Genomic DNA, 27,910 nt, shown 5'->3' on the forward strand with positions numbered 1-27,910 from the left:
TTGGGAGAGTCCTTAGAAAATGTAGTCCATCGACAAAGGAGGTGGCTTACAAAACACTCGTTTGACCTATACTTGAGTATTGCTCATCAATGTGGGATCCGTACCGCTTCCCCCTACTCATACCTCCCTAGGAGATCACGAATGTAAAATTAGAGGGATTCGAGCGCGCACGGAGGCTTTCAGACAGTCGTTCTTCCCGCAAACCATACGCGACTGGAACAGAAAAGGGAGGTAATGACAGTGGCACGTAAAGTGCCCTCCGCCACACACCGTTGGGTGGCTTGCGGAGTATAAATGTAGATGTAGATGTAGATGTAGATCTAGATTAGGTAAGGGCGAGGAAGGTAGTCGGCCATGCCCTTTCAAAGGGACCATTTGCCTGAAGCGATTTAGGGACAGCATGGAAAACCTAAATCATGATGTGGGTTTGAACCATCATCCTCCTGAATGTGAGTCCAGTGTGCTAACCACTGCGCCACCTCGCTCGGTCCAGACAGCAGTTATGAGTGAAAGGGCATGAAAGAGAAGCACTTAGTTGAGATGGAAGTGAGACAAGGTTGTAATCTATCCTAGAAGTTATTCAATCAGCACATTGTGCAAGCAGTAAAGAAAGACAAAGAAAAATTTGTAGAAGGAATTAAAGTTCAGGGAGAAGAAATAAAACTTTGAAGTTTGGCGATGACATTATAATTCCATCGGAGACAGCAAAGGACTTGGAAACACAGTTGAATGGAATAGACAGTGTCTTGAAAGAGGATATAAGATGAACATTAACAAAGGAAAACAAAGGTAATCGAATGTAGTCAAATTTAATCAGGCAATGTTGAGGGAATCAGATTATGAATTGGTACACTGAAATGAGTACAGGAATTTAGCTATTTGGGCAGCAAAATAACTGATGGCCAAAGTAGAGAGGATGTAAAATTTAGACTGGCAACGGCAAGAAAAGCATTTCTGAAGAAGAGAAAGTTGTTAACATCAAATATACATTTAAACGTTCAGAAGTATTTTCTGAAGGTATTTGTATGGAGTGTAGCCACGTGTGGAAGCAAAACATGGGTAACAAACAATTTAGATAGAAGCTTTTGAAATGTGGAGAACAAAAGAATGTTGAAGATTAAATGGGTAGAATGTGTAACTAATGAGGTGTCACTGAATAGAATTGTGAAGAGAAGAAATTTGTGGCAAAAATTAACTACAATAAGGGATCAGTTGATAGGACACATTCTGAGACATCAAGGTATTACCAATTAAGTATTGGAGGGAAGTGTGGGGTAAAACTTTTAGAGGGAGACCAAGGTATGAATACAGTAAGGAAGTTCAAAAGAATATAAGTTGCAGTAGTGATTCTAAGACCAAGAGGCTTGCCCAGGTTAGCATAGTGTGAACAGCTGCATAGAACCAGTCTTCACGCTGAAGACCGTATCATTTTTACAGACACCAACCATCACAATACCCCTAGGAACATCATACAATGAAGTATGCACTCATATCAAAGTCCTGTCCGATTTCATAACTCTAGCCAGCTCATTTTCACAATATTAATACGATTTTAATGTCCAAAAGATGGCAGGAATCACTCTCTAGGGTAAACAGGATAATACTCCACTGCTCTTGGGTCAACTCACAATAGGCAAAGACTCCATACTCGCAGAGCTCTGTGGTGCCTTTGGGGAAGAATTAGGTATCTGGTGGGTCACTGAACAAACAAAAGAGCCTCTTTAACCAGTTGATACACAGTCTGAGGTGATAGCTGTGATCCCGAGGCTGCAGCAAGGTGTCTCTGCAGATGTGATAAAGCTTAGAATACACAGCGACACTATGGCATTGTTTTCTTGTGGATCTCTAATGTGTCTTTTATTTTCTCCTCTTTCTTTTTCACTCAAGCCACAAATGAGGGAAAATTTTCTTTTATCTTCTTTTTGCTATGATTGGAATAAACATCTATCAAGTGCAAACATTTATAATTGCATACCTGTTCAAGTGTCTGACTGGGTAAATGGTCTTCCACAGTTACCAGTCCAAACTTATTCCTTGCAAGTGTTCTCATTTCTTTGTAAGTTTTCCAATCATGTAAAGCCACTGTTGTCAAATTGTAAAATGTTTCATCAAGGTAATGCTCCACATAACCTGAAAGCCATGCATTAAACTTAGAAGTTACTGTTTCTATACCAATTACTTGGATGCAGCACACAAAGAGGGTTATTTGGATGCAGTACACACAGGTCACATTTATCAACTTTATCTAAATTCAAGAAGTAGTTTCACTCATCAAACATGTCTGCACAATTATTTTTTTAAAATCTCTGTACCATTCTAGTTATTGCCATGTTTGAACATAGCAAGACTCTCACTCATACAAATTATCAAGATTTTACAGGAACTTGGAACTAAAGTGTTACTGTGGGTACAACTATTTCCTTTGATCTAATTCAGGACTGTATGTTGCAGCTGGCCATGTAACATTACACTGGTTCTCAAAGTGCTGAAGATAAAGGTGAATTACAGCAAGAGCGTTAATTTCACTAGGAACAAATATATCCCCCCCCCTCCCCTTTCCAGCTGCACTTCCTCCCACTGATGTATGTACAAACTCATACAATGGTGAAATGGATGCCTGAAAAGGCATGGCTCTTCATTGTACAGCATGTAGTAAACAAGAAAAATTCCTTTTGCAACAATTCATAAGCTCCAATGCCCTCACACTTACATACAACTCAGCATTATAAATGGTTTATTGATTTGAAGATGAACTCTTGAGAGAACTACAGAAAATTATTGAACTTTTTCTACTTTTATGCATCAGTTTACAGTAAAATCATAATTAATCTCTTTAAAATGGTACAAAATGAAGAGCCAGCAAGTATGTTTGCAATGCATTCCTTCCTAAGCTAAGTTAGTGTGAAAATTGTTATGGGCATGTGAAGGAGTCCAGGAAACAACCACACTGTATAGTATTAAAATTAACCATTCCCGTTTACAAAAGGCTGTATTCCAGATGAAGCCCAAGTAGTCACATCGAGAACAGCCAGTTATGAAGAATACATGACAAGTTTTGGCCCTGGCACAAAAATGGCACTGATATCAGAGATATTTTTTTTTTTGTTATGTTGTTACTCATAGCAAATAAGTTAAGTGTCAACTTAATCTGGAGAATAGTTTTGTTTACACTGCTTTTTAAAGTAGTCATACTGTTAATGCTAATATGTCATCAGAGTGTCTTTTAGCTGTATCTCTGAAGAGATACAAGTTCCTCCATAATTCAGTGGAAGATCAACTGCCCAAGCCAACAGAAAATGTGGACATTGCCTTCAGCACAACAATAGACCATTTTTTTCTCTATTCAAACACACACACACTGTCCCATTTATCTTAACCTATTCAGACGACAAACTGCTGAGTACATATAGCATAATCAACTAAAAAAATAATATGCATCATTTGTTTTTACAGGAAATCCTAGGCAGAACAGAAGGACTCAGTCATAAGGAAATTCTTCAGTTTAGACTTCAAAGTGCAAGGATTACTGTCAAGATTTCGTAATTCTTGTGATAGCTTGTTGAAAATGGATGCAACAGAACACTGCACACTTTTCTGCACAAGAATTGTGGAGGTGTAATCCAAATGCAGATTGGATTTCTGCCTAGTATTAACTGAGCAAAAGCTGCTAGTTCTTGGGAATAAGCTCATATTGGTAAGAACAACCAACGTTAAAGAAATCACATACTGAATGGCCAATGTCATAATTGCCAGACTCTTTAACAGTGGTCAACAAGAGGTTCACAAACTTGTTTGAATTGTCTTCTTTTGTACCAAAAATATCCTTTTTGAATAGAAAGAGTTATCATCAAGTGTAACGCTGTATGTCATAAGCGAATGAAAATAAGCAAAGTAGACTAATGTTTGTGTTGGACTATCAGTTACTGCAGATACCATTCTAATGGTGAATATAGCAGCATTCAGTTTTTGTACAAGATCCTGAACATGGACTTTCCATAACAGCCTACCATCTATCTGAACAGCCAAGAATTTGGACTGTTCAGACATGCTGATCATATGCTCATCCTACTTAATCAAAATGTCAGTTTTCTAAGAGAGTTACACCACTACCTGTAGAAAAAGTTTTTATTTAATTCACCTGTTACATTTAGAAAGTGGTTTTTAAATACGACAGGTATATCTGACTAATCAGCAACAAATGCATATTGACTAGGTATTGATTTACACTAAGGTGACAAAAATCATGAAATAACTCCTGATATCTTGTCAGATTTCCTTTTGCCAGTGTAGTGCACCAACTCTGATCAAGCCATAGTTCTCTAGCCATCTAAAGTCCAACCAATACGGTCACGAGGCCAGGAGAGGCACTGCAGGTGACGATGTGCTGTTAGCAAAGGCACTCGCATGGGTCATCTGCTGCCATAAACCATTAACACAAAATTTTGCCACTGTCCTAACAGGTACATTCATTGTACGTCCCACATTGATTCCTGTGGTTATTTCACGCAGTGTTGCTTGTCTAATTGAAGGACGTCTTCCAGTATGTTGTCCTTTCTGAGAGGTAATGCCTGAAATTTGGTAGTCTTCGTACACTCTTGACACTGTATCTCGGTATATTGTATTTGATACGATTTCCAAAATGGGAAGTCCCATGCATCTAGCTCCAATTATCATTCTGGATTCAAAGTCTGTTAATTCCTGTTGTGTAACCATAATCACATCACAAACCTTTCCACATTAATCACCCAAGTACGAATGACAGCTCTGCCAATGCACTTCCCTTTTATACCTCATATACATGATACTACCACCATCTGTATATCAATATCCCATGAGTTTTGTCTCCTCAGCGTATAGCCTTGACCTTGTGCTGCACATAAACATGCTCTACACATCAAGTTGACAGCTGACGTACATCACTGAACAAGTGTGTTAATATAACAATAGCTGAACTGTGTAGATATTAACGTTGTCTCTGGTCCAGGCTTTCTCCCTGTAACACTGTAATAGGGTGGACTGTATGAAAATAAAACTATATGCTCCGAAGCCCCATCCATGGTACAGTATTAAGAGTATCCTGACATATAGCACTATGGGAAGCCTTTTCATGACTGAAGAATGTAACAGAAAGCTATTACTGCAAGAGAGAATTTACTGTATAGGCACCTCAAGCAATGTCAGGCTATCAATAGCAGAATGTTACACACACCCCACATAGTTATGTACTAGTAAGTTGTCTGCATAATAAGAGCTAAATAAGGCACTCTTACTTATGTAGCTGGTGGGGACTACAATACAATGGGCATACAAATCTTAATGTGTGAAAGGAGATGTACTAAAAATGACTTCTTCCTATGAGATGGCAATGTGTCTGTCTTCAATGTTAAGCACAAAAGGTGGAGATTTTTTTTTTTTTTGAGTGGCTCCATATGAAATGTTGCAATCTGCCAGAACCTAGCTACCACACTTGGAATTAGCATTTGTAAACTACATTACAAGTACGGCTGAAGACCAATATGTCTTTGTGGAGGGCCATTTTCAAGAATGTTTCTTTGCTTTGGTTAGAGGAACAGGTATGTTCCTCTAACATGATGGAGGCCCTACACATTATAGCCATCAAATGTCATTAATCAATAATAAGATTGCTATTAAGATGGATAGGCAGAGATGGACACATTTCTAGACCTCATGGTCCCTGGACCGTATCCCTTTAAGTGTTTACATGTGACACTGGTTGAAAGGCAAAGGCTACAAACAAAAACGTAAACAGAACAGACAAAGTGATTATACAGATTACAAATAGTACTGCCCTCGTAAAAGAATGCCAAGATGATATCAGTAGAGCTATGTGGTGTTTGGGTTACATTCTAACAACTGTATCACTGCAGACAATACAATCTGGATGTGTATTATATGGAAAGTTGCATTTGAATTAGTCTCTACCACCACCTCCTAAAGATTTTCTATGTCTTCCTAAACATCCTGTATATTCGGGTATCACTTGGGAATTAAACACAAGTGTAAATGTGTCACAGTCTTTTTTCCTTCCTTCTTTCTTTTTTTTCTTCTTTTTTTTTCATTATACTGTTAATTTCAGGAAGGTCCCTCCCCTCAATTGCTTTGGGTGTTTACTCCCAGTAGATCTCTCAGAGGGCAAAAACTTCTTTCTGAAAGTTATGGTGTTGTGGAGGTCAGTTATAAATAAACAATCCCTGCAAATTTTGGCAATTGTGACTTGATGAGATCTAGATTCTCTAGTAAAGATACGCCACAACTAACAAGGAGAGGCCATAATGTTGGCATCACAGATGTATTTCAAACTTTGTACAGCTTCAGTAGGCCATTTAAACAACATAATAAGGGAGAATGCGAGTGCTCCAGTGATAAGAACTCTTGGAAACGTATGAAAGTGATCCTAATTTTTTAAACTCAGTTATCACCAAGGATGAGTCATGGATTTCTGAGTACAATCCTGAGATAAAAAGGTAGAGTTCAGAGTGAAATACCCCAACATCACCCCTCCTCAAGAAAGCACACATGGCCAAGTAAAGCATGAAAACCACACTCAAGTGTCTTCTTTGATGCCAGAGGCATTGCCCACGATGAATTCGTACCTATCATGACCACTGTGAATGAAGCTTTCTACTTGGAAGTGCTCCAAAGATTGAAAAGGAGAGCTGTGCACTGTTCAAGTGACATTAGGAACAAGTGTAAACTGTAACACGACAACGACAACTAATTTTTGGCCAGGATTCGCACCCCATTGCTTCCTCATCCTCCCTGCACATTTGACCTGGCTATCCCAGATGTTTAACATTTTCTCACTTAAAGTGAGAGCTGAAAGGGACACATTAATACATGATTGAATACATCCAGGCTCATGTTACAGTAGTTCTAATGGAAACCCCAGTGAAGGCCTTTCAAGATCCCTTCCAGGCCCCAAAACACTACTTCCAGAAGTGTATCTACACAGGAGGGTGCTATTTCAAAAATTTTTGACTATTTGTACAAATACATTCAATAAATGACTTTCCACCAGTTTGGTCAGATTACTTATGGAACCAACCTTGTAGAAGGATCGTTCAGAAAGTAAAGAATGACTGTGCACCACGCCCAGCACAGATCCCCCATGATCGCAAGCATGCCAATTAACTCTTTCCACCATCTAAGTGAGAGTCAAGTTTTGTTGTCGAGTTGCCATGCCGCTTTGTTCTGCAACCTTTCAAAATGGTGGCGCCCATTGAAAATCCTGCCAATATGAAGTGTGTGGTGTCAGTTGTTTGACCCATATGGAGTGCATGCCAAGAGGATAAATAATGAAATCAGAGGCCCATTGTGAAGCTCTATAATAACTTGGGCATGCTATCCAAAACAAGTGATGAACAATGTTGTCAGTAAAGGCATTTCTAAGTCACGGCATCAGTCTCGTGGCTCAGCGTGTGCGCGTGCGCGCACACACACACACACACACACACACACACACACACACACACACACCTTCATGGTTTAACTGGGAAATTTTTGGGCATCCACTTTACAGCCTGACATGGCACCTAGTGATTTTCACTTATTTCCAAAACTAAAGGAATTTTTAGGTGCAAAAAACACCTCAGAATAGCAGTGACATCCTAGCTCAAATGTTTGGTGGCAGAGGAGCACAACATGGAAACTAAAAAATCGGCCCCATTAAGTGCCTTTACAGCTATGGTGACTACACTGAAAAGCAAGAGTAAGATATTATAACTTAATAAATAAAGTTTTGTGTTGATATCTTTTGTTTTTATTTATTTATGCGAAAACATTCTTTACTTTCTGGACAACCCTTATATAACTGAAGGAATGGTTACACGGTATTTGACAACAACAACCCAAGATGTTTTAAAGAGAAATTAACTACTTCAGCAACAAATATCATATATTCTGATCTAAGATGGAAACACATATTCTTGCACAATCATTCTATTTACGAGTGATGGAGACTCGTAACTATAATGTTTCTTGCATTTTAGTGTATAGTTGTGATTCTTCAATTTCTCCTGGCAAACTTCTTGCCAAATTGTTCACAGGTGAAATGCCGTATGTCAGTATCCAGTGGACATAACATTTAGGCAAAAGGCCCCATTACCGTCATAACATGGTCATCTGCTGAAATAGAGGGCCCATTAGGTGTTGACATCCAGTACTTCACAATGGACTATTTCCTAATGTATAGTTGTTTATGATCTCTTCTATAACATCCACATTTAAAGTAGATATTTATGTTTGTATTTAACTGTGACATACTTTATCTTTCGTTATATGAAGTAACTAGTACAAAACAAAGTGCACAACAGTTAGTGTTATGCTTTTACTGTGATAATTGGACTACAGATTTTGTGCAGGTGTGTTCCACAATCATGGAGTTTAATTTCTGACTGATCAGTAAATGAAAAGTACATATGTACAACAAATTCATATTGCCCCTTTCCTTTCAATGACATTCTCTGCAGCAAACAGTAGTTCTAGAAAACAAATGCAGGGAACAGTACACTCAACTGAATTAAACCCACTTTGAATTCTCTAAGACTTCTATAAACAGCTGCACAGATGTATAGCAGTACTTGTGGATACTCCACTTCTTGTATTTTTTGGAGAAATTAAAAGTAACAATGAACTACTATGTACTGTACCTTTAATGTCAATGTAATAATCCATGAAACGAATTGGCTGAACTTTTAATAATGATAGGTTGTCCTTCACTCCAACATTAAAGGGATTTGAATCCTCAAGTTTCAGATGCGAATGCACATGTAATCTCAGATCTGTTTCAATGCTATGACATAATGGCACCACAATCTGCAGATAAAATGATATTTACACATTATATATAATATCTCTCCAATTCTCTATATTTACAAGATGTAGAGAAATAAAGTGGATAGAAACTAATGGTAAGCAGACATATTTCACAACAAAATTCTATATGTCCTTTAGTGGCCTAGAGAGGTGCCACCACTTAATGAGAACTTGTTTGAGCAACCAGAAACATTCAAGTAAGCTAAATTTAAAATGATAAAGAAAGTAAATATTTCCTATCAATTTTTTTTGCAACACACATTAAATACAGTATTTAAGATTACCACATTATTAGAATTTTTAAAATAGGTTTGTTTCTATCTTGGGGCAAGATAGCTATTCAGTGGATATTACACTGAAGTGCCAAAGAAACTGGTATAGAGATGCACATTCAAATACAGATATATATAAACAGGCAGAATACGGAACTGCGGTCAGCAACACCCATGTAAGAGAAGTGTCTTGTGCAGTTCTTAGATTGGTTACTGCTGCTACAATGGCAGGATATCAAATTTAAGTGAGTTTGAAGATGGTGTTATAGTCTGCACATGAATGGTGGGTACAGCATCTCTGAGGTGGTGATGAAGTGGGGATTTTCCCATACGACCATTTCACAAATTTACCGTGAACATCAGGACTCCGGTAAAATGTCAAAATCTCCGACATTGATGTGACTGCAAAAAGATCCTGCAAGAACGGGACCAATGACTACTGAAGAGAATCGTTCAATGTGACAGAAGTGCAACCCTTCCACAAATTGCTGCAGATTTCTAAGCTGGGCCATCAACAAATGTCAGCGTGCGAACCATTCAATGAAACATCATCAATATGGGCTTTCGGAGCCAAAAGTCCACTTGTGTACCCTTGATTACTGTACAACACAAAAGTTTACGCCTTGCCTGGGCCCGTCAACACCGACTTTGGACTGTTGACGACTGAAAACATATTGCCTGGTCAGACGAGCCTCATTTCAAACTGTATCGAGCAGATGGATGTGTACTGGTATGGAGACAACCTCATGAATCTATGGATCCTGCAAGTCAGCATGTAACTATTCAAGTTGGTGGAGGCTCTGTAGTGGCGTGGTGCGTGTGCAGTTGGAGTGATATGGGACCCCTGATATGTCTAGATATGACTCCAACAGGTGACACGTACATAAGCATCCTGTCTGATCACCTGCTTCCATTCATTGTGCATCTCGATGGACTTGGGCAATTCCAGCAGGACAGTGCAACACCCCACACATACAGAACTGCTACAAAGTGGCTCCAGGAACACTCTTCTGAGTTTAAACACTTCCGCTGGCCACCGAACTCCTCGGACAGAATATTATTGAGCATAGCTGGGATGTCTTGCAATGTGCTGTTTGGAAGAGATCTCCATCCCCTCGTACTCTTACAGATTTATGGACAGCCCTGCAGGATTCATGGTGTCTATTCCCTCCAGCACTACTTCAGACATTAGTCGAGTCCCTGCCACACCATGTTGTGGCACTTCTGCATGCTGACGGGGGCTCTAAACGATATTAGGCAAGTGTACCAGTTCAGTTTCTTTGGCTCTTCAGTGTACTGCATCTAGTAAAGATTTACACACTTAAAACTTTACTGTACCATTACAGATGTAGTGCTAAACAACAAAACTCAATTTTACACTTCACTGTAAAATAAAACTGCAAACTAACTAAAAAAATTGTTATAAAAAAGAAATACTGAAGATACAAAATGGTAAAGGGCAGCACTGAGAAGTGGATAGGAACATAAATCAAGACTGTTATTTATCTCAAGCAATTACGGATAAGCGTACAAGACAGTGAAATTAATTTAGTCAGCAAATATTAACAAAATTATTCCCTGGAATTTTAGCTCCCAGTGGCACATGGAGCAATATTTTTAAGATTACATCATATTTATATCATGTTAAAACAGTTTTGCTGTATGAAAGTGGTAAGTAAAATTACCATTAAACTTCTATTGCCATTTTTAGACCAGCTATGGAGGTTCCAATTTCTTTGAGTCATGTTGCAGTAATCAATTCCTTCATCATAGCTTCTTCAGCCTGTTGCAGCACATTGCATGTGCTTTTTGCATGTTGTTCACTCTTGTTCTGTTTATTTGCCTTTTTCTCTGGGTGGTATCAGAAATGTACATGGGGAAATCTGATCACAAGTTGTTTCAATAGCTGGCTAGACTATAAGATTTTATTTATTACTGCAACGGCACCAGAGATGAAATGAGTTAAACTCAAGACTACCCCACAAAAGTCAGGTGCAGGATGACTTATTTCCTGCCACATTTAAAGTCATTAATATTTTAAAATTAACAGTAAAATAAACTTCCACTGCCAGGACTATTAAATAAATAAAAATTTACAGGATTTTACACTGTGGTCTTATAGACTAAACAGAAAACAGTTTGGTACTAATGTCTGTGCACAAGATTGTTAGAAATTATAGTGGCACATACTGAGTGTAATTTGTCCACATTTACTGGGAGATAGAATTGGTGAAGGCAAGTTAACAATTTTCTGAAGAAGTTTGAAGGTACATGTTCAATGAAAAAAGATTATGGGAGTCTTGTCATTTAAACTCAAGACCAAACTTGTTTTTTACTGCAGGATTGTAGGAGGTGATAACCCAAAATGTGAATGACTGACAAATACCAACTGCAAAGAAATCATTGTGCTGACTTCCACAGGAACAACACTTGTGATTATACAAGCAAAAACGATTTGGGCTTCATCTGCAGCATGTCTCCCACGTTGATGAATTGGATGATCCTGAACTAGTTAAGAGAGAAACATAGTGCCAATTGTTTCACCTGTTTTATCATTATAGGGATTCTACAGAAAAGCTCATCATCATCATCAAGTGAAGAATGTTAGTGTTATTTTTACAAGAACTTCATGGCCTGCAGTTGAAAAAAAGGTAACTGAAAATTGTTGCATAGAGTCAATAATTTCAAAATTTTTATTTCAAGTGAGCATATAAACTCTGCCTTTGGAAAACAGTAGTTGCAGGTGACATGACTGTGTGTAACAATGATTAATGAATCATAGCGTGTAGGCTTTCACGGTCGGCGTCTTCAGTAATTAAAACTTCCGGGCTAAGAGGCCGTGGTCCAATAGTAGAAATACTTCTCCCTGACGTTTCGTTGCCAGCTGCGGGCAACATCATCTGAGGTGAGTCTACGAAACGTCAGGGAGAATTATTTCTACTATTGGACCACGGCCTCTTAGCCCGGAAGTTTTAATTACTAATGATTAATGAAATTTGTATTCACATCTCATGCCACTAACTAATGTAAGTAGCTGTATTTACAAATGGTGGTAAGAACTAGAGCACATACTGACCAAATAAACTAAAAAATATAATGTGTGCATATAATACAAACTAAACCATTCCAACAGTTTCCTTTTGTTATGCACTGAATACTCTTCAGGTCTACTTTGTCAATTCCTGGAATACATCTCTATGAAAGGACTTGTTTGGACAATTGGTAACTACTTCTTCAGCTGGAGCAGGCACAGCTGGTACTTGAAGGCTCTGAAGTGGAGCCAACCCAAAATATATATTAAAATATATTTTTCAATAATTGATTACAGAATTCAAATTATCAGTTGCATTTCAAATATTTACCACTCAAATATTGACAGTCAACATTCCTGTAACTATTGTTATCCATTGACGTTTCTCAAATGGGTAGTAGTTAGTCTTAAGGCTGCACTTTGAAACGCATGTTAGTTCTATGTAGAAGAGCCTTGGGGCCATGGTTTCTACAGAGTACAGCTCTTATTGGCTTCCCGACAGCTGAACTGGCAGAGCCTAAGAGTGTGCAAGTAACCTCCGCATTACTCTAATATTCTACTGCTTACGTAAAAAGGAAATGAACAGCATGGCTGACATTTCACTATCAAGTCCCTGTCTGTGTATATTATTATTATTATGCTGTGGTGCATCATTAACCAACGTGTTCTGATTGTTTTTTGTTCCTGTCAATGACAGTTCTATTCGCTGTAGGCATATGTTTGTAAAGATTGGTAACACTGTCACCACCTAGTGGTAGTGTCATGAATGAATATAGGAAATATGTATGAAAAATGTCATGTTACTGTTATTAAGAAGTTTCTTTCTTTGAGTGTATTCTGCTTGAGTTCTAGTGAGTTATTTTCTTACAAATAACTGCAGCATACCACGATTCTGAAAACAGCACATCATGAATTCAGTGTTCACTGTATTAGGCAGAAATGTGGAACATGAGCATGAAAAAGAACTACTAAATCATCCAAATTTTAATGAAACAGTGAGACCATTTTGCGGGGCAGGTGAGACAAGCTATAAACAAATTAATTAAGGTTAGCAAATTGTGTCTTAATAAACAATACACTTTAAATTTTTTGTTATTACCTATATAGCCTACTAAGTGAAGTACTTAAAAAATTGGTGGTAACATGTTCATAGGCTGACATCTCATTTTACGATACTTTGGCACAACAAACCATATTAAAAAATAATGCCTTTCAGAGAGAGCTTCAATGTGGGTTATCACTTAAACTACAAATTTTCATAATACACAAGTATAAATACGGTATGCTAGCTTCGTAAAGAAATCAACACAACAGCTGCTCAGTTTGCTTCAGTCAGCCAATCACAGCACAACATCCTTGACATCATGGAGACTTCACTACTTTATCTTGCGAACTCATAAATGCCGTTGATTGTATTGATACAAAACATTACAAGCCACAAGTTTAGATTTGAAATCATAAAACATTTTGTTGTTGTTGTTGTTGTGGTCTTCAGTCCTGAGACTGGTTTGATGCAGCTCTCCATGCTACTCTATTCCGTGTAAGCTTCTTCATCTCCCAGTACCTACTGCAACCTACATCCTTCTGAATCTGCTTGGTGTATCCATCTCTTGGTCTCCTCTACATTAAGCATCCAAAAAAGGAAACATACACTGCATTACAGATTTCTCTCCAAAACAAATCTTTTAGTACAAATGGTTGGGATAAAAGTGTTGGGAAATGTGACGTTGACGTATAGATATGCCACCTGTAGATCTTATCATAGTTTTAGCTTTTGGTGTTATTCAGTAGTTGATCATCAAATGGAAGGACAATATTTTATGTAAACTTGTGGCTAGAGTGTGATATTGTCAGCCCCCCCTAAAAAAAAAAAAAAAAAGAGGAGGACTGATCTGTAGCACAGCTCGAGTTATAGGTTAGTTCAGATAGGTAAACATCACAGCCTTCCCCAGTATGGAAACCATAAGCCATGCCTGAGCTGGAATAAGTTGAGATACACTGTCCCATTGTCTATTTTATTTCCGATGCAGTGGAATTTCAGTTGAACAAACTTTGATCTTCAGTACTGCCTTCACTTCTTATTACTGTTCCTGCTGCAGTTCACAAATGAACATTTGAACGAATGCTGAATTTGCTACGAATTAACTCTCCCTTCATCTTTGCAAACATGTGAGGTGGACCCATGGATTCTCATTTGGGGGCAGAAAAGTTCAAATTTAGGTTTTCTATTATTTATCTGACTTTCTTAAAGCAAAGACAGGAAGGTTCCTTTGAAAAGAAGACAGCTACTCTCCTTCTTCATCCTTCCTCAACCCAAGTCTGTACTCATGTGCACTCTCACCCCCCCCCCCCCCCCCCCCTCTCTCTCTCTCTCTCTCTCTCTCTCTCTCTCTCTCTCTGTCTCATATTCATCTTGCCACCTGCCATTTTCCTTCTAACCTAATATAATTTCACTAATTCTACTCACTTGCATCACATTGTGTGTTTTGATAAGGTCTATATCAAAAGATGAATTTCTTAGCTTGTACTTGTGAGCTTTTGCTGTTACAGAATTTTAAATTTTCACTTTTTCGATCATAAATTCTGTTATGTGGAGCAACCCTTCACATACTGCACTATATTCAGATGGCATACATTCTTCCTGAAATGCATTCAATGATCCTTTGTGTAGCACATACTTAAGGTACCCATACAAAACACAGTATACATAACTTTTGGTCTCAATCCTTGAACAAAATATATCCTTGGGGTCAATTTGAGCACACATCTCTGTAAATTCTTTCTCCAGATGAAATTAGCTTTTGAATTTTGTTTATCCAGTTTTCATGCTTACAATTTTAATATTATCTTCATATAGCATCTTTCCCCCCCATGAACCATGGACCTTGCCGTTGGTGGGGAGGCTTGCGTGCCTCAGCGATACAGATGGCCATACCGTAGGTGCAACCACAACGGAGGGGTATCTGTTGAGAGGCCAGACAAACATGTGGTTCCTGAAGAGGGGCAGCAGCCTTTTCAGTAGTTGCAAGGGCAACAGTCTGGATGATTGACTGATCTGGCCTTGTAACATTAACCAAAACGGCCTTGCTGTGCTGGTACTGCGAACGGCTGAAAGCAAGGGGAAACTACAGCCGTAATTTTTCCCGAGGACATGCAGATCTACTGTATGATTAAATGATGATGGCGTCCTCTTGGGTAAAATATTCCGGAGGTAAAATAGTCCCCCATTCGGATCTCCGGGCGGGGACTACTCAAGAGGACGTCGTTATCAGGAGAAAGAAAACCGGCGTTCTACGGATCGGAGCGTGGAATGTCAGATCACTTAATCGGGCAGGTAGGTTAGAAAATTTGAAAAGGGAAATGGATAGGTTAAAGTTAGATATAGTGGGAATTAGTGAAGTTCGGTGGCAGGAGGAACAAGACTTTTGGTCAGGTGATTACAGGGTTATAAATACAAAATCAAATAGGGGTAATGCAGGAGTAGGTTTAATAATGAATAAAAAAATAGGAGTGCGGGTTAGCTACTACAAACAGCATAGTGAACGCATTATTGTGGCCAAGATAGACACAAAGCCCATGCCTACTACAGTAGTACAAGTTTATATGCCAACTAGCTCTGCAGATGATGAAGAAATAGATGAAATGTATGACGAGATAAAAGAAATTATTCAGGTAGTGAAGGGAGACGAAAATTTAATAGTCATGGGTGACTGGAATTCGTCAGTAGGAAAAGGGAGAGAAGGAAACATAGTAGGTGAATATGGATTGGGGGGAAGGAATGAAAGAGGAAGCCGCCTTGTAGAATTTTGCACAGAGCATAACTTAATCATAGCTAACACTTGGTTCAAGAATCATGAAAGGAGGCTGTATACATGGAAGAAGCCTGGAGATACTGACAGGTTTCAGATAGATTATATAATGGTAAGACAGAGATTTAGGAACCAGGTTTTAAATTGTAAGACATTTCCTGGGGCAGATGTGGATTCTGACCACAATCTATTGGTTATGAACTGCAGATTGAAACTGAAGAAACTGCAAAAAGGTGGGAATTTAAGGAGATGGGACCTGGATAAACTGAAAGAACCAGAGGTTGTACAGAGTTTCAGGGAGAGCATAAGGGAACAATTGACAGGAATAGGGGAAAGAAATACAGTAGAAGAAGAATGGGTAGCTCTGAGGGATGAAGTGGTGAAGGCAGCAGACGATCAAGTAGGTAAAAAGACGAGGGCTAATAGAAATCCTTGGGTAACAGAAGAAATATTGAATTTAATTGATGAAAGGAGAAAATATAAAAATGCAGTAAATGAAGCAGGCAAAAAGGAATACAAACGTCTCAAAAATGAAATCGACAAGAAGTGCAAAATGGCTAAGCAGGGATGGCTAGAGGACAAATGTAAGGATGTAGAGGCCTGTCTCACTAGGGGTAAGATAGATACTGCCTACAGGAAAATTAAAGAGACCTTTGGAGAGAAGAGAACCACTTGTATGAATATCAAGAGCTCAGATGGCAACCCAGTTCTAAGCAAAGAAGGGAAGGCAGAAAGGTGGAAGGAGTATATAGAGGGTTTATACAAGGGCGATGTACTTGAGGACAATATTATGGAAATGGAAGAGGATGTAGATGAAGACGAAATGGGAGATAAGATACTGCGTGAAGAGTTTGACAGCGCACTGAAAGACCTGAGTCGAAACAAGGCCCCGGGAGTAGACAACATTCCATTAGAACTACTGATGGCCTCGGGAGAGCCAGTCATGACAAAACTCTACCATCTGGTGAGCACGATGTATGAGACAGGCGAAATACCCTCAGACTTCAAGAAGAATATAATAATTCCAATCCCAAAGAAAGCAGGTGTTGACAGATGTGAAAATTACCGAACTATCAGTTTAATAAGTCACAGCTGCAAAATACTAACGCGAATTCTTTACAGACGAGTGGAAAAACTGGTAGAAGCCGACCTCGGGGAAGATCAGTTTGGATTCCGTAGAAATGTTGGAACACGTGAGGCAATACTGACCTTACGACTTATCTTGGAACAAAGATTAAGAAAAGGCAAACCTACGTTTCTAGCATTTGTAGACTTAGAGAAAGCTTTTGACAATGCTGACTGGAATACTCTCTTTCAAATTCTAAAGGTGGCAGGGGTAAAATACAGGGAGCGAAAGGCTATTTACAATTTGTACAGAAACCAGATGGCAGTTATAAGAGTCGAGGGGCATGAAAGGGAAGCAGTGGTTGGGAAGGGAGTGAGACAGGGTTGTAGCCTCTCCCCGATGTTATTCAATCTGTATATTGAGCAAGCAGTAAAGGAAACAAAAGAAAAATTCGGAGTAGGTATTAAAATTCATGGAGAAGAAGTAAAAACTTTGAGGTTCGCCGATGACATTGTAATTCTGTCAGAGACAGCAAAGGACTTGGAAGAGCAGTTGAACGGAATGGACAGTGTCTTGAAACGAGGATATAAGATGAACATCAACAAAAGCAAAACGAGGATAATGGAATGTAGTCAAATTAAGTCGGGTGATGCTGAGGGAATTAGATTAGGAAATGAGACACTTAAAGTAGTAAAGGAGTTTTGCTATTTAGGGAGTAAAATAACCGATGATGGTCGCAGTAGAGAGGATATAAAATGTAGACTGGCAATGGCAAGGAAAGCGTTTCTCAAGAAGAGAAATTTGTTAACATCGAGTATAGATTTAGGTGTCAGGAAGTCGTTTCTGAAAGTATTTGTATGGAGTGTAGCCATGTATGGAAGTGAGACATGGACGATAACTAGTTTGGATAAGAAGAGAATAGAAGCTTTCGAAATGTGGTGCTACAGAAGAATGCTGAAGATAAGGTGGGTAGATCACGTAACTAATGAGGAGGTATTGGATAGGATTGGGGAGAAGAGAAGTTTGTGGCACAACTTGACAAGAAGAAGGGATCGGTTGGTAGGACATGTTTTGAGGCATCAAGGGATAACAAATTTAGCATTGGAGGGCAGCGTGGAGGGTAAAAATCGTAGAGGGAGACCAAGAGATGAATACACTAAGCAGATTCAGAAGGATGTAGGTTGCAGTAGGTACTGGGAGATGAAGAAGCTTGCACAGGATAGAGTAGCATGGAGAGCTGCATCAAACCAGTCTCAGGACTGAAGACCACAACAATAGCATCTTTAGTGAATTTAATTTAATTCCACCATCCTGCCATCTGGGGAACTCTTAGGCATCAGCAGATTTCAAAACTGACGTTCCTTTTCTGACGTTTCTTGATAAGTAACTTATTGTCAGTCAGTGCTGGTGATCACGAGAACATGTACCTCATAGATAGTTCTTTGTGGAATGTTTCCTAACCCATTCTTCCCTCTGAGTGTGTCTGTGTGTCCTCTAAGTCCTACTCTTGTTGTATTGCCTTCTTAGTTGACTGAAGCACTTCTCAGTTGTTTTCTGTGTAGATATACTGTTTCAGTGACTGTTCATTAATTTATCTCCATAATGCTGGTTATGACCAATAATATTCTGCATGTAGCTAACTTCCACATTGTTGTAACTTCATCATAGCCAGGAGCACACTATTAAATATAACTGCCTGCAACCAGTCCCTCTCTGACCTTCTACAAACTTGGAGTGCTTGGTTAAACTGACCAGACATCAAGTACTCAATATTCCATTTGGAGCTGATACTTGTGGCCTTGAAAGTGTTAGGTTATTAGTTTTAGTGCAACTCACTGTTGTCATATACATTTTCATTTCTGAACCCCAAGTATTTTGCAATAACACTGTTTAAGTCCCACAGCATTTCATCAAAACAACTGTTCAACATCTTCAAATGGTTAAGGCAAATGCTGCTGAGGATGTCAAACATTTGCTCTGATGAAATATTGTGGAATGACTTTCACAGTGTTACCTGGCACATATTTTCAGTAGTTCCACCAGTAACGTCTGAAAAGCCACACTCAGGTCTTTTCTTCTGAATATCATTGTAATTCTAGTCTTTCATTTACTTTATCCATTGTATCTTTAGTTTCAATTTGATTATTTTTTTGCCAAAACTGGTTATCTGTATTCTCATCTTGTACATTATCATGATAATTCTTATTCAGTACTGCAACACATTACTTTTAAGTTTTGCCCAAAACTCTGGTATCCATGATAACCTGCTTCTTATCCATCTTACAACTGTGTTTTACTGCAAATGAATATAATCTTATTTGATAGTTCACGTAGTTAAAATGTCATCAATATCAAACTACTCTTGAGAATGGGTTTTTGTATCTTGGGTGTTCCTCTTCTGTCAGGAAATAAATTGAGTTTCTTACAAATGAATGCTCAACATTATACTTTCATTTAACCCTTTTCCTGCTGAATTCCTGCCAACAATGCATGAGATTTGTGTGGTGTGGCTTGCCTCATCCACAGTCCTTGTTGTGCTAGTCTTGTCTGTTGCTCAACACAGTGTGTCTGCCACACTAAATTATCATTGCTACTGCACTAAGTAATCAACAATGTTGCAGATTTATTTGTCTATTAACATTAACAAAATTTTATGATAAAAAAGTAATTTTTACAAATTTTTTGGGTATGGTAAGTTCAAAATATGAAACAACACACAGGTTCACATAATATTGTTAACACCACCACCGCGGCTCCTTCTACCTGTTTTTCTTGCTGTGAACAACACTTATCTTGTGGTGACTTTCTTTTCAATATGATTCAACAATGCTTGGAAAGTGCCTCATTTTAAGCTGTAGGGGGTTTCCTTTTCCAATTGGCACCCTATGATTAATTTATTCTGAGGTTTCTCTACAGTCTTGCAAATAAGAGTCAGATGCCACTCAGACAGTGATAGGTTTTTTCCTGCATGGAATTTGTAAACAACAGTCCAATGTGTGAAATATTTTTAAATATAATTTCATTTCATGGTTTTTTAACAAAATCATGCCTTGTCTTCTGCTCCCATTGATTGTAGTCAGTCTTTCTGTCCTGTTGATGCCATTTCAGCAGTATGATGTGTAGACAACATGCATATGACTCTTCAGTGGCACATCTTCCATATCATTAGAACACTTGTCATACTAAGCTCCAGTTCTCTCCTTTGCAAATATTAGGCTTCAAGTTTTGGTATAAACCCCCCCCCCCCCTCTCTTAATAAGGTGGTGTAACGATAAAACACGGGCAATTCAAATTCATGTCTCAGAAAACCTAAAGTGCTTACAGTGAATGCCAGGAGGGTTCCTTTGAAAGAGCATTACCAGTTTCCTTTCCCAGTTCGAGTTTATGCTACATCTCTAACTCCATCATCAATACAACATTAAACCATGAGTTTGCTTTCTTCCTCATCAAGTACAAGCACAAATAACACTCTTCATTGTGGTGTATCTAGTGAACAACTACTTAATTTTAAAGTGATCATACCTTCACCATTGACAGCCTATTTTTTCTTCATCTGTTATAGTGGCTTCCAAATCTTCAGTTAAGAAACTGAACAGTGAGGTCAGTGTTTTTCATCTAGAAGCCTCCAATAAACTGAAACTTTTCCAAAAAGGCTGCTGAGCTCCAGAATTTATGGTTTCCAGTACATTTTCAGAATCAGTTGGTTCATCCCAGTATTGTTTTTCTTTCAGAAGGTTATGGCAACTGATGTTTCTTGAGCTTAAGTTTTTCATTTTTTTCTGTACGAAACTGTTTTTCTCTTACAATATCCCTTCACCTAACAATTCAACATCACCTGTTAGATGCTTGACACGATTTGTAAAATGCTGATACCACAATTGAAGGGACGTTCATTAAATGTATTATGAACAGTACAAAAATTATGCCAAAACTCGGAATCATTATACATGGATTACCTGAATCACAACTAATAAAACAGGGGTATGATAACACATTTACCTAAAAATGGCTGTGTTTTAAAATATAAACCATACACTTTGTAAAAGTGAGTGGAGTTATAATCCCACAATTAGCAGCAATGCAATCTCACTGTATATGTATAATTTAACAACTTTTAGACTAAGACGCGACACAAAATAATCAAACAACACTTATGTAACAACAGAAGATGATAATCTATGATGATTAAACAAACAAACACACACACACACACACACACACACACACACACACACACACACACACACACACAAAAATAAAAAAAAGAGAGAGGAGAATCATACTAACACTTTTACGCAAGTACCCACAGACTTCTTCACTGAATGTGTGTTTCAAGACATCAGTTGATGAGTTATGTTTGGTTTTTAGTATGGCGCCAATGCAGTCGTGTAGGGCACAAAACATATACTGAAACAAAGGAAAGATATTCACAATTAGTGTAATAAAAATACTTTCATAAAGCAGATTTCTGAACTACATATCTGTACCACAATAAATTTTTCATTCATATGTTATGAAGGATGTTTTTCAAAAGAGTGGAAAATGGAATGAAAACATTAGAGTAGAGACAACATTACTTAGCGAGATAGATTTTAGTAAGCAATGTCGTCTTTAAGATTTTTTCTGCTCAGTGGACCCAGTCAAACAATTTCTGCAAGAAAAACGCAAGTCTTTCCCTCAACTTGAAGACATACAGTGGTAGTTGGATATGCCTTTTACTGTAGACTGTTAACAAAGGTATGAGCATATGAAAGAGATTCTCAGATATGTGAGTGGCTTCTTAAGTAATAGAATCCAGCGCATTTTCCTCAACAGAAAGTGTTCCTCAGAGGCAAGGGTATCATCAAAAGTACTCCAGAGAAGTCAGTTCAGACTGCTCTTATTCTCTATACACACAAATGATCTAACAAACACAGCAAGCAGCAATCTGCGGATGTTTGCTGATGATGCTGTGATGTACAGGAAGGTGACACTGCTGAGTGACTGTAAGAGGACAAGATGACTCGAGACAGAATTTCTAGTTGGTGTGATGAATGGCAGAAATAGAAAAAATGTATGTTAATGCAGCTGAGTAAGAGAAACAATCCCATAACGTTGAAATACATCATTAGTAGTGTGCTGCTTGACACAATTATGCTGATTAAATATCGAGGTGGAATGTTGCAAAGCAATACGACTTGGAACAAGCAGCTAAAGATGGCAGTAGGAAAGGTGAATGGTCAACTTTGGTTTACTTATAAAATTTTAAGGCAGAGTGGCTTATCTGTAAAGGAGATCACATATAGAACACCAGTTCAACTCATTGTTGAGAGCTGCTCGAGTGTTTCGGATCCCCATCACATTGGATTAAAAGAAAATATTAAAGCAATTTAGAGGCGGGCTGCTAGAATGGTTACTGACAGGTTTGATCGACACACAAGTATTAGAGAGATATTTTATGAACTCAAGTGGGAATACCTGGAGGGAAGACCACATTCTTTTTGCAGAACACTACTGAGAAGCTGACTGCAGAATGATTCTACTGCTGCCAATGTACATTTCACATAAGGACCATGAAGATCAGATACGGGAAATTAGGGCTTGTACGAAGGCATACAGTCATTTCTCCTTCCCTCTAGTTGTGAGTTGAACAGAAAAGGAAATTACCAGTAGTGGTACATGGTACCCTTTGCCATGCACAATACAGACACTTGCCATGTATGTACGTATGTATGTATTTATTTATTTATTTATTTATTTATTACTTGTCATTAGCCAACATTTGTTGAAATAGGCAGTTTTGACATTACATTTGATAGTGAATCTAAAATTGGGAAACTATGTACATTCAGATTACATTACATGAGGATAAAGAGTTATTCTCTACATTATAATTCCATAACATCTTAGTTACTCTCTACTACATTCCAATTCCTTGACATCATCATAGTTACTCTCACACTCTAATTCCTTTACATCATGGATATACTTATCAGCTAACAATTTGTGCAGCTGCTTCTTGAAGGCATCACCTTGTAGGTCTTTCAGTGATTGTGGTAACTTGTTATATAATTTTAATCCTGTTTGCTGAAAGCTACTTTGGACCTTAAATAGCCTAGTAAAGTCTACATTAAGATTGTTTTTATATCTGGTATCATGTGAATGAACATCTGTTCTGGACGGTAAGGTATGTATTTGTTTTTTTATGGAAAGAAGACACGTTTTTATATACAGAGAAGGTAATGTTAAGATGTTAAGTTCCTTAAAGTGGTTTCAACATGATTCTTGGTTTTTAATACCTGTAATTGCTCTAATTGCTTTCTTCTGCCACATGAACACTGTCTGAGCACCAGTTGAGTTGCCCCATAATTTTATTCCGTACTGTAAGTGAGATTCAAAGAACGCATAATAAGAAGATAAAAGTTGTTTTCTGCTAACTAATGTTTTTAGTTTCCTTAACAAAAAGACTACTCTAGAAAGTCTGGTACATAACAGTTCCGTGTGGGTGTTCCATGTTAATTTCGGGCCCAGGTGGATTCCTAGAAGTCTTACAGAGTCAGACTCATTTAATTTTTCCTGTAGATTGTGCAAGAAGAAATACATAGTTTCCGTCTTGCTACTGTTGAGTATCAGCTTGTTACTGTGGAGCCATATGGCAGACTTTTCAAGCATTGCTTTTGTTTGTTTCTTCACTTCCTCCAATTTGTTATCTGAGGTAATCGGGGTTGTGTCGTCAGCATATAATATTGACTTGTGAAGCATGAAAGTAGGCAAGTCATTCATGTATACCAGGAAGAGAAATGGTCCAAGCACTGAGCCTTGTGGCACGCCTCTTACAACTGGTAGGGCATTTGATTGCTGGCTATTTACTATAACTACCTGAGTTCTGTTTGTCAGGTATGATCTGATTAATGCCAGTTCGTTATTTTTTACACCATAGCACTCTAGTTTATTTATTAGTATTTCATGGGATACAGTATCAAATGCTTTACTCAGATCTAGTAGTACAGCACAAGTGATGGAATTTTTCTCGAAGCCATCAAGTATGTCTGTCACAAGAGTTTCTACTGCATTTATTGTAGACAATCCTGGCCTAAAAACCAAAGAGCGAGGAGGAAAAAAGATTTTGTTCAGCAAAGTAGTTGCAAAGTTGTGTTTTAATGCAGCATTCTATTATCTTGGATAATATGGGTATGAGGGATATTGGACGGTAACTTTCAGGTTTGTTTTTTTCTCCTTTTTTATAGATTGGGATAACAATAGTAGCCTTCAGGACCTCAGGAAATTTTCCAGCTGTAAAAGTACTATTGATCAGAAAGGTAAGAGGGGCAACAATAATGTCAATTATTTGTTTCAAAATGGTGTTGGAGATGCCATAGAGATCTTCACTGTATGAGCCATGTAGGTTTGTGACGACTTTGTATACAGTTTGGCAGGTCACCTGTTTCCATTTAAAGGATAAGTTATTTAGGTCAGGAATGTTGTAGGTAAAACTTTCAGATGTTGCATCATCTGGTGAAAAAGTGCGAAACAAAAATCGATGTATATGGGGACAGCCACGCCAAGGGACTCTCTCTGTTTTCACCTTTTTGATTATTTGTGGGCAACAGTTTTGAACTAAGCTTGTTAGTATGTTCATGAATAAGTTAAAAGCATTACCGTTGTTATTAAAATTATATACTCTGTCCCACTCAACTTCTGATAATTTTTGCCTTAACTTTGTAATGTTGTCAGGATATAATAATCTGATCCTCTTAATGTGTTCAGGTTGCTGAGTAGGATAGTTTTCACAGTTGACCATTAGCCATAGGCTGTCATGGTCAGATAAAACTGGATTTATCACTCCGTACTGACACTCGTCTTTTGTCAAATTGGAGATTATGTTATCTAGGCAGGCATCTAATCGGGTTGGCTTGTTATTCATACAGTACAAGTTGTTAGACCTTAACATGTATTGAAAGTGTGTGACAGTTGGTGTTTTTAGTCGAATGTCTATATTAATGTCACCAATGTATGCTATCTTGTGGTGTCTGTATTTTACCAGCAGGTACTTATTTAAAGTCTCCATTTGGTCAATAAACTGATGAATATCAGAGCTAGGAGTGCGATAAATAGAGATGATCACTAATTTAAGTTTGGGAAGCAATAATGCAGCAATTTCAAAAAGTTGCTCTTTGCAAAAATGGTCGACTTTTTGTGCTACATATTCAATGTTAGAGTTTCTCTTTATAAAAATAGCGACTCCTCCATGACTACTTTTGGTTCTACAATATGAGCTTACTAATTCAAATCTTTCTGGGGTATACAGGGCAATTTCAGCTGGTGTGAGCCAATGTTCATTTACACAGAAAACATGACATGGGTTTGAACTTAGGAACACATCAATTTCATCTACTTTGTTTTTGATTGATTGTACATTTAGGTGCATAATTAAAGTTCTGTTTTTGAGAAGGATAGGCAAAGAATTAGACGCTTCTATATTTACTGTTTTTGTGGCACTGGCTGGGGGATGATAGTCCATAAAAAATCTTCACTGCAGCTACTCACACTCTTACTGCTGGTAGATAAGCAAATGGCAGCTCTATCGTTCCTCGTGGCTGTATCCACAGTTCTAGCTGGTGCACTGCTGTTTTCCTCCGTTGAAGGGGCTGCTGTTGTTGGTCTCACACATGGTTCATACCACCCTAGTTCTCTGACTGTCTTTTGGGACTTACTTTTAATTAGTTCACTTATCAGTTTTCCTAATTTGCACTTTCCTTTACGATTCAAGTGAAGTCCATGTCTGGTGAAGCATGTTCTGTCAAGTGAGCTCACATCTATTAGTTCCACATCACTGAACATCTTACACGTGCTCTTAAGTTTATTATTTATTCTACGAATTTCTTTGTTTATGGGTGAGTATTCAGGCAGGTCGTATCTGTGGCTGAAGTTCACGAGTATGATATTTGTGTTTGTTAGGAGTAATAGAAGTCTCACAAGCTGTTTAAACATGTACATAGCTCTGTTTTTGTATATGTCATTAGCTCCAGCACAGATAATTACACTGTCTTGTCCAGTATAGTTATTTTTCACGATGTTTTTCGTCGCTTCCTTGAAATCGGCGCCTGGCTTGATCATACCTGTTACTGCCAATGACTTACTGATGCTTTTAAGTTCTTGAGAGAGTCCCTTGGCGTGGCTGTCCCCATATACATCGATTTTTGATTCGCACTTTTTCACAGTACGTACTTCATTTTTGTTTACACTTTTTAAGGGTCTTTTTGGGTCATTTTTCGTAGATAGATTTATACTAACGGTATTGTTTGTCCTTATTATCGGTCTTTTAGGTTGATTTTTCGTCACGAGAACTGTAGTAACGGTATCGTGAGTTTGTTGTGTGTTCACATCTAGGGGTGGGAAAGCATTTTTGTCATTGTTCATTGCACTGCGTTTTTCCTGACACTCGAGAGCACCGAATTTGTTTGTAACACTTAATATGTTCGCACTTTTAATTTTGTTTTGCACAACATTCCATGGAACACTGTTTGTAGGTCGGTGCCATGTGTCTTTGTTTACATCCGAAATGCTCACAAGTCTGCTGGTTTTCGGACACATTTGCGTCTCTAGATTCGCACATTTTTCACTCAGCGCGTTATATTTCGTTTTTAAAGTGTCTATTTCACTTTGGAGTCCTTTTATTAACGTGTCTTTGTCCCGCAAAACTTTATTAATATCTCGTTGGCACGTTTACGTAATGCACTCCTGACATGTCCATACGAAATCATTTGTTACAAATTTTACAGATACCTTTGAGCACTTCTCATGGAACCAAAAGTTACACATTGAGCACCGAATGCCTTTCACTACTCTTTTTATGCACAGTTTACACTTGTTACCAGTATTAAATTCATTTTTCTCACGATCGTTCTCACTTACAACTTCAACCTGCGCCATCTTGGATCAATCATTAGATGATGTTCAGTCTTTACAAATGTTAAACATTTCATTGCAAGGAAATAGAAAACTTATTTATGGTCTAGCACTTTTGTGTTTAACTTTCATTACAAATTAAGACTGTTTTGGAAAGACCTTAAGACCAAAACATTCACTCACTTCAAATGTCTGAAGAACATTAATGTGCCTTCCTGAAATTTAAGAGGAAACTGAAGATTATTTATGTAAAATGTTCAACCTAATTGAAAAAAAATTAATGGCACATTTGGTGATTTGAAGGTGCTTTATAAATTAAAAAAAAAATGTTTCTTCATTAATGTGCACTAATAGCCTCTGAACACTTCAGCTCTCTTTGAATTAGTTTCATAAGTTTCCGACACCCAAAGGTAAGGTTGGTGGTCACCCCTAGGTCGACAGAGAAGAAACAGGACGCAAAATTCTTACAAAGCATTAATGAAACAGTTGTTTCTCGCTAAAAATAGTAATTACAGAAAGTAAGCACACAATTATTGCTATAGTTTTAAATGCAACAATCAGGTACCACTTTTATAAACCAGTTTTAGTGTGCAGAACATCAGAATATTAACCACATGTCACTCCAATGCTGCCACTCATGATGCTTAATATAGAGAATGAAGCAGTGGTTATACAATAATCCAAAGCCGTACATGAACTGCAGTAACAATGCGATTAGTTTTGGTAACAAACTGACTGCCTCACTAGCAGTAAAAAAGATCAAAATTGTCATAGTGCAATAACATGATGAAGAGTTTTTCCTATGTTATTCAACTTCTTTAAATCTTTAAAAAGTATGTTCATACTCAAATCAAAAGAGTGACTTTCATTGAGGAACATTAGGCTAGTGTGGTGTACAAAGATGCAACAAATCTAAATCAAAGCTGACATGAGCTAGTCACATTTTTAAATCAAGACTGTGCTAAAAACCTTGGCTTTGCCTGTCTCACATCTGCCTGTCAAAGACAAA

General features: G+C 38.0%; 1 protein-coding gene across 1 annotated transcript in view; it reads right to left on the bottom strand.

Moving 5' to 3' along the window:
• Window positions 1-27,910, bottom strand: part of LOC126248287 (WASH complex subunit 4) — a 190,015-nt gene that overhangs the window by 73,965 nt on the left and 88,140 nt on the right. The window contains exons 11-13 of the mRNA XM_049949137.1: window positions 21,301-21,420; window positions 8,670-8,835; window positions 1,976-2,130 (exon numbers count right to left, since the gene is read on the bottom strand). Coding sequence (XP_049805094.1) covers window positions 1,976-2,130; window positions 8,670-8,835; window positions 21,301-21,420 — 441 coding nt within the window. The remainder of the gene's footprint in view (window positions 1-1,975; window positions 2,131-8,669; window positions 8,836-21,300; window positions 21,421-27,910) is intronic.

Source organism: Schistocerca nitens, chromosome 3 (assembly GCF_023898315.1).
Source record: "Schistocerca nitens isolate TAMUIC-IGC-003100 chromosome 3, iqSchNite1.1, whole genome shotgun sequence".
NCBI classification, from domain to species: Eukaryota; Metazoa; Arthropoda; class Insecta; order Orthoptera; family Acrididae; genus Schistocerca; species Schistocerca nitens.